Source organism: Protopterus annectens, chromosome 12.part0, assembly GCF_019279795.1.
Source record: "Protopterus annectens isolate FY-2018-M chromosome 12.part0, PAN1.0, whole genome shotgun sequence".
NCBI lineage: Eukaryota > Metazoa > Chordata > Ceratodontiformes > Protopteridae > Protopterus > Protopterus annectens.
Genome location: NC_056746.1, coordinates 79,932,810 through 79,945,998, shown reverse-complemented (window position 1 = coordinate 79,945,998; position 13,189 = coordinate 79,932,810). Strand labels below are relative to the sequence as shown.

General features: G+C 38.9%; 1 protein-coding gene across 1 annotated transcript in view; it reads left to right on the top strand.

Moving 5' to 3' along the window:
- The window catches only part of SLC5A11 (solute carrier family 5 member 11), a 717,678-nt gene that overhangs the window by 580,860 nt on the left and 123,629 nt on the right, over positions 1 to 13,189 (top strand). Inside the window, exon 12 of the mRNA XM_044089092.1 lies at positions 6,666 to 6,816. Coding sequence (XP_043945027.1) covers positions 6,666 to 6,816 — 151 coding nt within the window. The remainder of the gene's footprint in view (positions 1 to 6,665; positions 6,817 to 13,189) is intronic.

The window sequence follows — 13,189 nt, the reverse complement described above, 5'->3', positions numbered from 1 at the left end:
TGTCTGCTGGGATGACATGATCGACAAACCACGATGCTTTGCCAGAGATGGCCTGCACCTGTCACCCTTGGAATTTCAGATACTGGCTAAGGCTCCTGCCACCCCTATAGTGCCTTTTTTAGGCAAGATTCAAATGACAAATTCACCACTGTAACAGGTACAAGCAAGCAAAATCTATGGGTAATGCCACTTAATGCTAGAAGTCTAAACCTCAAAATGCATTCACTCAAGGCATTCCTTAAAATGGAGAACATCGACATCTGTGCAGTGACAGAGACCTGGTTCAAGGCTCCAGAGAGCACCCCTGCATTACCAGGCTATAATTCATAATACACCTTTCAGCCACCTAACCTGGACCAAAGCACTAAAAGCGGAGGCATGCCCATATTCATTAAGGATATCCACACCTCAGGGCTAGTTGCTCAGCATAATGCATCCAAGATTATCCAAGTGCAACTAACTCTGGGCAAGACACAATCCAAATTGCAACTTGCTACAGACCCCCCACCATGCCCCAGGATTCACACTCCTCATTTCTTGATAAACTGGAAAATATTATGGTACAACCTAACACCCTAATAATGGGCAATTTCAACTACCCCAACATTAACTGGGAAAACTACTCATGTACCAACTCTTGTGCTCAACATTTTCTGGAATTCATAAATTCTAGCGTCTTGAATCAACTTATCCACACCCCCACCAGGGGCAGCAATATCCTAGATCTGGTCATTACCAACATGGGCAACTGGTGTTCCACACCAGAGGTCAATTCCTCGTTGGTCAGATCCGAACACAAGCAAATTACCCTGGACATCCACATCCCACCCCCCCCCCCATTAGGGAAACCACCATAAAAAAATTCTCCAAAGCCAGCTTTACACTTCTTAAGACAGAAGTGGCAAACCTTGCGACACCCATGCTGACGGACAATAGAGGTATGACTGCGGAATCCTATACAACTGCACTTTATAAGCACTTACACAAGTGCATGGATCATGCAATCCCTAATAGAACCAAGATGCTATTCTCCAAAAAAAGGAAGCCAATCTGGTGGTCTCCTGCCATAAACAAACTCTACAACAGAAGAAAGAAACTGTTGCAAAAAGAGTAAAATCCCATGATTGGAGGAACTCAGTGGTCAGCTTCAGTAAGAAGCTGAGATCCCTCATAAAATCCCCCAAAGCTAGTTATGAAAACAAAATCACCACTGATTCTAAAGATAACCACAAAGCATTCTATAGCTATGTCAAGAATCTCAATGGCAAGACTCAGATCTGCTCTGAGTTACAGCACAATGGCACTAAATATACATAACCAACTGATATTGCCAGCATCCTGGCAGATAGGTTCGGTGCTAACTTTACCCCTCTCTCATCCCCTAAAAGGCCCATCTCTATACCGGAAGAATGAAAAGTTCCTGTAATCATGGCTGCACAGGTAAAAAACACACTCTCCAAAGCCAAGAACACAGCATCCATGGAACCTGACAACATCCCAGGCTGCTTTCCACATGAACTACAGAACAAACTGGCACCCCACCTAAGTACCATGTTCAGTCATAGCCTCATCTCAGGGCTTGTGCTCACTGAATGGCACACAGCAACAGTTATCCCACTTGACAAAGGGGGAGCCACCACAGATCCCGGGAACTACCTCCCCATTAGCCTGATGAGCCTGGTCTGCAAGGCTATGGAACGTGTCATCATGGAACTTATAAACAATGACATTGGTAATCTCCAAACTCTGGACCCTACCCAGTTCAGGTTTGTAAAAGGCAGATCATGTCTCCTAAACCTGATAGACTTCTTTGAAGCAGTCAACAAAGGTCTAGATGACGGTACGGTGGTTTACACAGCCTATCTAGATATCGCCAAGGCTTTCGACACCATCCCCCACTCTGGAATTATAGATAAACTCACTAAACTAGGTATAAATCCCTACGTCACAAGATGGGTTGCCAACTGGCTCACTGACAGAACCCACACTGTGAAAGTAGCAGACTCTAAATCCAACTTCAGACCAGTGACAAGTGGAGTACCACAGGGTTCAGTCCTATGTCCTCTCCTGTTCGGTATCTACTTCTCTGAAGTACAGGCTAACACAGAAGGCCTTTTGCTAACAAAGTCTGCAGATGACTGCAAACTAGGAGCCATAATCAAAACTCCTAATGATGTGGACATCCTACAAAAGGGCCTCATTGAGACAGATACCTGGTGTCAAAGACATGGTCTCAAGCTCAATGCCAAAAAGTGCATTGTCATCCCTTTTGGTAAAAAGTCTTTACCCATGAACTACCACATAGGCGGTAGTCTACTGAACACCAAAAGTGTGATAAGAGAACTTGGGACACAGGTGGGCAGTAGTCTCTCCTTTGATAATCACATAGCCACAGTAGTCAGGAAATCCTTCTATGTGACACACCTCATCACAAAAGGTTTCTCATCCAGGAAAAAAGAGGTCATTGTTCGCCTCTACTCATCAATCATTAGACCCATTATAGATTACAATGCCCCTTTTGGTATGTACCTCACAAGACATCTACAACAACTGGAAAGGCCACAGAAATACCTCATGAAGAGGATTACCAGCCTCAAACAGATGCCCTACGCAGACCATCTCAAAAAACTCCAGCTTTACTCTATTGCGTATCGCCGACTCAGAGGCAATCTGTGCCTAACATACAAAGCTATGTCAAACTCAGAGCTGTTGAACATACTCCACTTAAAGAAATACCAATCCCTCCAAGCTACATGCTCTAAGGACCTAAACTTTGTCACCACAATAAAAAGAACATGCTGGAGGGATAGATTCCTGTCCCAGAGACTTCCCATACTCTGGAACAAGCTACCTATCTATATCAAACAAAGCTCCTCATTAGCACTCTTCAAGAAAAATCTCGATGATTGGAATGGAGATAGGAAATTCACCCCTGGGATCACTTTTGCAGCTCTTCTTGATGGGGGCACAGGAAAATAATTTTCTTGGGTGGCAAAAGCCAGTGTACCATTTGACTAGGCTTATATAGGCCCTAGGGCCAATAGCCTAGTACCTACCTATGAACATATGAACCTATAATGAGTCTCACTCCTCACCACTGACACCTGGGGAGGCACATTCACTGGGAAGATAACAGGTCCACACACAGTATTTCCAGATACAGCTCTCTGCATCAAGTGTAATTTCCCTTAAAAGCACACAGAGACCACAGTCAGTCCGGGGCTGGTTTCTCCCTCTTCTTCCAGATCCCCAGTAAGACTGCCCACTGGCACTGATATACAGTTGAGATCTCAGCTGAGTAACAAAGCCAAGAACTCCAGCACCCTCTCTGTTTAACCAGTGCTTCATGTCCCTGCCCAAGTAGCTGACACACACACACTTTGAGGTTTGATTTACACACATACATACACACACACACACACACACACACACACACACACACACACACACACACACACACACACACACACTTGGGTAAGGCTGGAACAGGTTTACTAGCTATGCCCCCTTCTGCACAGACTATAAGGTAGTTACCATTGCCACCTTTCCTTCCTTATCAGCTACTTTAGGGCCCTTAACAAAGAGTGCCCAGTCTTACTGTGTAATGTTAATATTAATACAAGTGGTAGTTTGACCAAGAGCAAGGCTATTAAGAGCTGCCCACACAGTGTCACCAAATAAATATGCAAGTACTCTCAAAACTTAACATATCTCTAGCAAAGATCAGCCACAATGAAAGGTTTAAATATATTTAATAATAAATAATAAAAGAGCAAAAAAATAGTAAGTATATAGTCACAGTGACATCAGAGTTCAAAACCACAGGAAATATTTAAAATAACATTGCAGTACAGGCTTACACAAATAAAATAAAATAAAGTTTCTAACTAAGCTTCACTATATTCTTGACTGTATCTAAGATAATAACTGTTCTTTAGTAACTTACTATTAGAGCAAGGCAGATGCAGTGAATGGTTGTTGTTGTTGTTGTCAGGTCCTAAAAAGAATGCAGAAAGCCCTGTCTCACTGAGATACTTTTTAAAATAATATCTAAAATATTACTGCTGGGATAGCTTGGAGAATGACATTATTTCTGGTCATCTGACTTCTAGTTCTCATGCAACCCCCCCCCCCCCATTGCTGAAGCTGGCAGTATTTAGCATCTACCTGTAAAAATACCCAGACAAGGGCTTTTGCTCAGATCTTTGGCAGGTGCTAGAAGTCATAAAACAATTGCACTCATTCATACTTCCAAAGTAGCAATTAGTTCACCCCAAAGACAATACAGAAAGCTTTCTAGTATAGACTTTGTGTCTGTGGCTACATTGAAGCATCTTTATGGCCTAGCCTATAAAGTAATTTAATTTGAATTATTTTTCTAAAGTTTGCTGGAGTGAGGTTAACCCTCCAGTTTCCTCTGTTAACATATACATATAAACAGTTACAATACCGCATGAACATTTCTGTTCTCTTCCAGTAGGGCACACTGTGGATACATTTTAAGCACAAGCACATTACAAATACCTTTACAACACAAACATCTGTACAGAGCAGTTTGATATACACATGACATATAGTTCTAATACTTTTGTAACGCAAGCATGTTATATAAATTAGTTTCACAAATTACACAATTATTTACAAAATTCCAGCTAGCTGTGCTGGCAGTACATCCTTTTGTGACAGCCAGTCAGGATAACACCTCTTTTTTTTTAAGTGCAGAGAGAGCTTCTTCCAGGTACAGAGATAAGCCAGGGAACAGCATTACACTGTTTTACAAATAAAACATATTAGACATTATGAACACATGAAAAACAGAAACTTTGTGTATGGAAGTATGTCTCACCTGTATTTGAAAAAGAAATTCATTAAAATGTGAATACAGACAGTAATGTCATGATCTGTGTTAAGACTCCACATTAATTTTTCAACATCTGCAGGTTTCCGAATTATAAACTCTGTTCTAAATGTGCAGCATTGTAGGTTTGGAGTTGAGTTTCATAATAACAATGTAAGGTGCATCCCGGTACAAAGCATGTTGATGATATATTCCCATTATCACAGCAGGATTTTACCCCACCTGTCACACACACACACACACACACACACACACACACACACACACACACACACACACACACACACACACACACACACACTTTTTGATATCTGCTAGCTGAAATAACATTCCATTTCTCAGGATGAGCAAAACATTTTCTCAACGCTCGGTATAAATGTGAATATTTGTAATTTATTAAAAATAATTCTACATCTGTTATATCTTCATCTATATGCCTGATTCATTCTACCCCATTAGAATAATGCTGAGGTAAGGAAGTAATTGAAAGAGAAAATGATTTATAGATGTGTATGTTAAATATTAATTTTCTGAGAGTATAATGTATATTTTCCAGTTTTATGTAATGATAAAATTGATTATTTGTTAGGTTACTGAGCACTGTATGATTGTAAACTTACATCTTTGAAACTTTTATCCCTAAATCCAAAACTCTCCAAAATCCAAGTAGACAACAGTAAAAGTCCTAACATTAAAAAAATGCTACAAAATAAGGAAAGTGAGCATAATGTAACATTACAGAGAACATGACAAATTACGGCAGGTGCAGTGGATGGCATTGTGCCTTGGCAGCAAGAGGTTCTCTGGTTCAATTCTTGCCTGTGGTGCCTTGTGTGTGGAGTTTGCATTTTTCCCTGTGTTTGTGTGAGTTTTCTTTGCATGCTGCTGTTTCCTCCCACATTGCCAAGACATGCAGTAGTTGTATTGGAAACTCTAAATCGTCCATAGGTGTGTGGGCTCACGCGCACGCGCGTGTGTGTTTGTGTAAGAACAACCACTACAGGGTTAGCCACTCAGCAATGTGACCTTTGGTTCTAAATGATTGTTGCTGTTGAAGTGATATTCTGACTCCATCTGCAAAAATGGGAAAAAGGTTTCAGACAGATGGATTTAACTTATGGGAAACTGAGAAAATTAAAAAGACTGATACATAATTGGAAGGAACTAATATTTTATGTATACAACGACAGTACTCATCCATAAAGATAAACGAAGAAATGCTTTTTTTTTTTTTCGCTAACAGTAAAATTGTTCAGTTTAACAACAGGATGAAGAATTCAATGACAAAATACATGAAATAAATGGGCATCACACCTCTGACACTGAATGACCTTGTACAAGATAACATCCTTTTAATGTAAAAGGTCATAGTTTTGAACTTGTTCATAGGTTGTGAAATCTCAAAGTTAGACTGCACTAGCAGTCTATGGTTGGGAAGATGTATAGCCCCCACATGGAAGGTAAAGGGAACAGCTTTTTGCAAATACATACTTCAGTCATGAGTTATCTTATTTTATTAAAGAATCTGAACAGTGTGAAGGTACAGTTTTAAGTTACACCTGGTGATCAACATTTTGGTCTTTTTGGCCATCTGAAGCTTCAAGATTATGGCTAGTTAGACTGCTTTTCTTCAGGTTAAATGTTTTTTTCAGGTTCGTGGGACTTCTTTCATGTGCCATTTGGGAAACTGTTACTAAAGGTGTTTTATGATCCCATGTGATGTCAGTACTTCCAAACATAGCAGCTAGTTAAGTTAGTTGCTCTGAGAACTCCAGAATAGTTAAATGTTATTTTGCATTTTTTTCAGGTTTACGGGGCCTGATGATGTCAGTAATGATAGCGGCACTCATGTCCTCACTAACCTCCATCTTTAATAGCGCCAGTACCATATTCACCATCGATTTGTGGCGCCACTTTCGACCTCGGTCTTCAGAGTGGGAACTCATGATTGTTGGAAGGTAAAAAATACCATGTCTAAAATAATGGAATACACTTACTCTTTTAATCAGACCTCTCAAATGTCCAGATTTTTGCCTCACATTTCTGGTCTGTTCCTTATAAAATTTGTGGTTTTCTGGAAAATCTCTAAGGATTATAGTCACTAAATAATGACATACATTTGAGTTTCAGACTTCATATCCATCAGAAAATGCATGTTAACACACATCCTGTTATTCTAGCAATTTCTAAGTCTGTAGGAGCAATACGTAAAGTCTGTCCCTATTTTTTGGGTTTGCCCTCCCCCATTATTTTAGGTTTTGTCCACATGTCATGCTTTAAGAGGTTGAGCAGTATGCTTTTAATCAATTAGATTCTCAGGCTCATATAAGAATGTGCATTGATAGTCCTGTTCTATTTATTTGCCTGGACTAAAATTTTTAGAAATGCATTAACAAACTTGACTAATACAAAAATAAGAAAAGAAAAATCCAGTAAATAAAGGAAAACCAAGGCAAGGCTCTGACCACAGATAATCGAGTGCTTTCGTTGTTTAATAAAATATATAGAACTACTTCAGAAAATATGCTAACACAGCAGATGAAAATGAAATATACTGACAAACATGCCATGCATACACAAATAAACAACTGCATTTAAGAAGGACGAAAATCATACTTTCTTGACTTCTACATATCTAAAGGTGTAGTTGAACAGACTAAAATTGAAAAGTAAAAAAGTAAAAACAGCAATGAACATTGTGAAAAATCTACAAATACAAAAGTACTAAAGCATGTATAAATATAAAACGTGTAAACAATAACTGTATTATAATTATAAAAATCATTTTATGTTAATGGACTCATTGAGTGTAGGGGCATGATCTCCCCTAAGTCTAATTTGTCAGATAGATTCAAGGCACTCTAAAAGTGTCTTATAATCTCCCATGAAAATCTCGGCATGCAGTTCACATGACATGTTTGGCAATATGTGTAATTTTCATCTGCTGTGTTAGCATATTATCTGAAGAAGTTCTATATCTTTTATTAAAGAACGAAAGCTCAGTTATTTGTGATTGGAACCTTACCTTGGTTTTCCTTTATTTACTGAGTTTTTATCCGTTTTTGTCCATCTGTGCAATTAAAAAGAAAAATCCAATTACAGCTTCATCATTTTACAGCAGATGTCCATTGCATGTTACTCCAAAACTTGGAAGCTGCCAGTCTAGTCAGATGTATTGTGTGGGCCAGAACCGATATGATACAAATCAATCCCAGTGAGGCCCCTGCCAGCAACTCATTAATTGCTACCAACTTGATTAAATATCAAATACCTTATCAGTCTGGTGTCAAAGAATGCTATACTGAGCTGAGATGGTTATTTAAAGGTCTTTTCTCCCACTTCTTCTGAACAGAACACATGGCTGTGTGTCGTTTCCTCATGGAATACTCACACATCTGACATGGATGTAATATTAGACATACAGAGTGCAAAAATTCATATGTGTGGTTCACTGGTCAACTCACGCATGCATGCATTTTAGAAGGCACTTACGGATATGAATGAGTTTGGCAATGAAATATAGACTAAGCCCTGTGTCATTGTGCCTTACTACATCTAATCCACATAAGAAACTTTTCACTGTTTTCTCATTAACTGGAGAGATCTGCTGCTAAATTACGATAGTCCACAGAATTCACAACATCCGCAAAAAAAAAAAAAAAAAAAAAAACATTTCTAAGGTTGTAATATCTTCTTGCTCCTCATTTACAGCCTTGCAATGTTAATAGCACAGCTCTTACCTTCAGCACCACACGAATACTTCCAATGCACCATTTCTTCCTCCACAACTGAAGAACACCTACTCTTTGTCTCTCTAGAACTGAAATGCACAGACACAGATGTTTTCACACAGAATTAATGACATAAACAGTAATTTCTTACAGTTTGTGTAAATAAAGGCTACTCCATTCTGCAGTGCCTGTGCCCCTCACTTCCTGGTGTTATGTGTTCCTAAGTAATAACTTGTCTAAATACTTTTCACAGTCCTCTTGTAAAATGGCATCACTGCAGTGCCTAGCATTTTTGTATTTTTCAACTAATTAAGTGATATTTTTGCATCAGAATTACTGTTTGTTAAATAACAATGAAAGCAAGGCAGACTGTTCACTTGGAAGAACAACATTTTCAGCATTTTGTTTCACTGCAGTAAGTTAGCTTACTATTTCACAGTACTTTGTTTTGCAAGGGCTGTATTTGCAAATGCTCTTTTCAACAGAAATAAAGGTCTAAATAAATCTGTACAGTATAACATTAAGTCAAAATTGCAGCAATGAAGTTTTTGTCCTACAATGAATGAATAGGCAGTGTAGGCAGTAAGTGGATACCAAGCCCCTGAGGTCAGGAAGGGTTGTGAAAATAAAAAAAAAAAAAATGTGTACATTACAAGATGCTGCGGATAACATACTACACCATTTAGCAAAAAGAATTAAGGTCAGATGTATCTAATGAGCAGTCTTTTGCCATATGTTTAATTCATTCTAGAAGTAATTTGCATAATCTTTGAATCCAGTGAAGGCACTTAAATAAACTATGCTCATAGCTTACCCCTCAGATATGACAGTGGTGTCCAGTAGGCTTACGTAGTTAACAAGCAAATAAAATAAAAACAGCTTGAATGTAATGAATGATGCCTTATCCTTATATAATGCCATGGTTTTAAATTTTGACTTTATGCAAGAAAAGGACTTCAAGTATATTCTCAAAATAACTTATTTTTATATTGAGATTAACTTTTTGAGGTTTCTGTATAACATTATCAAATTAGTTATTTTCATAGTTGCAGAAACACTCATAAATAATAGAAAATGTTTTATGTAAAGAAATCTTGAATGCCCCTCCAGTGCCTGTTAAATACCTTAAGGCAATATTCTATTTTAACTTGTTCCCATTTCTACTTACATTTTTTAGACTGCTATTTAAGTTTAGTTCTTCTTCCCCCACTTTTCTGTATTCAATATAAATTGTCAGACACAAGACAAACAAGCACAGTAATTTTATTGTTGCTTATTAGGACTGGTATTTCATGCTAGTGCCTGGATGACTTTAAAAATCCATTTATGAATAGTTTGTTCTTAGTTGAGGTGGATATATTGCTAAAGTAGTTAGAGCAGCCTTTGCCTATTTATTCAGCATTAATATTATAAAGTGAAAGATCTTACATCGGATTATCCATGTGCATTTTTCAGTGGTGCCAGATTCTATCCTTTAGCTGAGTGGTATAGCATTTTATGAAGTCAGTCTAACATTTGCACATTGGGCCCTGGTTTTAGCTGAAAGTGGTCTGTCGACCAATACATTCATCCAGTTATCAAAGTGTAATAATTGAAAAAATAGCTATGCAATGCCCTGAGTCTTCAACAGCTCCAGATAGATATAGTCCTGATATGACTAACAGCAAAGCTTTAAGACATCAGTCATTACAAGAAATACATTATTTAATATTTCAAGCATATTTGAGAGGATCCAGTCTCTTTCTATAGTGCAGCTTTCTTATGCAGCTCACCAAGCTATGCCATAATCAGAATGATGCAACCATTTCTTTTGCTTTTTAAAGTTTAGATTTTTAAACCTTTGATACTGAATGTTTTGTGTGTGTGTGTGTGTGTGTGTGTGTGTGTGTGTGTGTGTGTGTGTGTGTGTTTGGGTGTGTGTGTGTGAGTGTGTATGCGGTGCGTGCTTTGGCATGCATGTGAGTGTGTGTGTGTGTATATATGTGTGTGCGTGTGTGTGTGTGTGTGTGTGTGTGTGTGTGTGTGTGTGTGTGTGTGTGTGTGTGTGTGTGTGTATGTGTGTGTGTGTGATCATGTGCATGCTTGTATGAGTGAATGTGTGTCTTGGGATTTATTACACTTGACTTTTCACTTTATTTAACTAATTTATTTGTCATAAAGTCTTGATTAATTTTAAAAAGGGTGAGGTTCAACTCACTGGGTTTTATTCCTAGATTTGGTTTTCCCCATTCCCTTCTTCCTAGGTAATCACTGAAATAACACTTTCTATGTGTGTGCACCAGCAGCAATTCACTGCATTTTCTATGTGTGTGCAGCAGCAGCGATTCAATGCACATTCTATATGTGTGCAGCATCAGAGATTCACTGCACTTTCTATGTGTGTACATCAGCAGTGATCCACTGCACTTTCTATATGTGTGCAGCAGCAGCAGCGATTCACTGCACTTTCTATGTGTATGCACCAGCAGTGATTCACTGTACTTTCTATGTGTGTGCACCAGTAATGATTCACTGCACTTTCTATATATGTGCACCAGCAGCAATCCACTGCATTTTCTGTGTGTGCACCACCAGCGATTCACTGCACTTTCTATATATGTGCACCAGCAGTGATTCACTGCACTTTCTATGTGTGTGCACCAGCAGAGAGTCACTGCACTTTCTATATATGTGCACCAGCAGTGATTCACTACACTTTTCTGTGTCTGTGGATCAGCAGAGATTTATTGCATTTTCTGTCTGCAATGCATCATCAGTAATTCTTTACACTTTCTATGTGTGTGAACCATCAGAGATTGGATTTGTTGCAGTTTCTATGTGTGTATATTGGCAGTGATTTACTGCACTTTTTATATGTGTGCAGCATCAGCAATTCACTGCACTTTCTATGTGTGTGCACCAGCAGTGATTCACTGCACTTTCTATGTGTGTGCACCAACAGTGATTCACTGCACTGTCTATATGTGTGCAGCAGCACTGATTCACTGCACTTTCTATATATGTGCACCAGCAGTGATTCATCGCACTTTCTATGTGTGTGCAGCAGCAGAGATTCATTGCATTTTCTATGTGTCTGAATGCATCAGCAGTAATTCTTTGCACTTTTTATGTGTGTGAACCATCAGAGATTGGATTTGTTGCAGTTTCTATGTGTGCACACCAGCAGTGATTCATTGCATTTTGAGTGCATGGGCACCAGCAGTGATTCACTGCACTTTGTATGCATGTGGACCATCAGGGATTTATTGTAGTTTCTATGTGTGTGCGCCAGCAGGGATTCATTGCACTTGGTATGTGTGTGTGCACCAACAGAGTTTAAATGCAATTTCTATGTGTGTGCACCTTCTGTGATACATTGTACTTTATATGTATGTCCACAATCAGTAACTGATTGCACTTTTTTATGTGTGTACACCAGCATTGATTCCTCACACTTTCTATGTGTGTGCAGCAGCAGTGATTCATTGCATTTTCTATGTGTGTGTACCATCAGTGATTCACTTCACTTCCTATGTGCGTGCACCAACAATATTCAATGCACTTTGTGTGCATGTGCAGCAGCAGTGATTCATTGTAGTTTGTATGCAGGTGCACCATCAGGGATTCATTGCACTTTCTATTTGTGTGCACCAACAAGGATTCATTGCATTTTCTATGTGTGTGCACCAGCAGTGATTCATTGCACTTTGAATTTGTGTATGCACCAGCAGTGATTCATTGCACTTTGTATGTGTGTGCACCAGCAGTGATTTAATGCACTTTCTATGTGTGTGCACCAACAGTAATTCATTGAATTTCTATGTGTATGCACCAGCAGTGATTCATTGTACTTTCTATGCATGTGCACCAAAGATTCTTTGCACTTTCCATGTGTGTATACCAGCAGGGATTTATTGCACTTTCTATGTGTGTGTATCAACAATGATTAATTGCACTTTGTATATGTGTGCACCAGCAGTGAGTCATTGCACTTTCTGTGTTTGTGCACAACAGTGATTCATGGCACTTTCTATATATGTGCACTGACAGTGTTTCATTTCACATTTTGTGTGTGTGTGTGTGTGTGTGTGTGTGTGTGTGTGTGTGTGTGTGTGTGTGTGTGTGTGTCCACCAGCAGTGATTCATTGTACTTTCTGTGTTTGTGCACCAGCATTGATTAATTGCATTTCCTATGTGTGCACCAGCAGAGATTCCTTGAACTTTCTATGTGTGTGTACCAGCAGGGATTCATTACACTTTCTATGTATGTGTATCATCAGTGATTCATTGCCCTTTGTATGTGTGCGCACCAACAGTGATTCATTGCACGATCTATGTGTGTGTACCATCAGTAATTATTTGCATTTTCTATGTGTGCGTACCATTAGAGATTCATGACACTTTCTATGTGTGTGCATCAGCAGAGATTCATGGCATTCTGTGTGCATGTGCAACAGCTGTAATTCATTGCATGTTGTATGTGTGTGTGCACCAGCAGTGATTCATTGCAATTTGTGTATGTGTGTGCACCTGTAGTGATTCATTGCAATTTGTATGTGCGTGCACCAGCAGTGATTCATTGTACTTTCTATTGGTATGCACCAGCAGTGATTCATGGCAC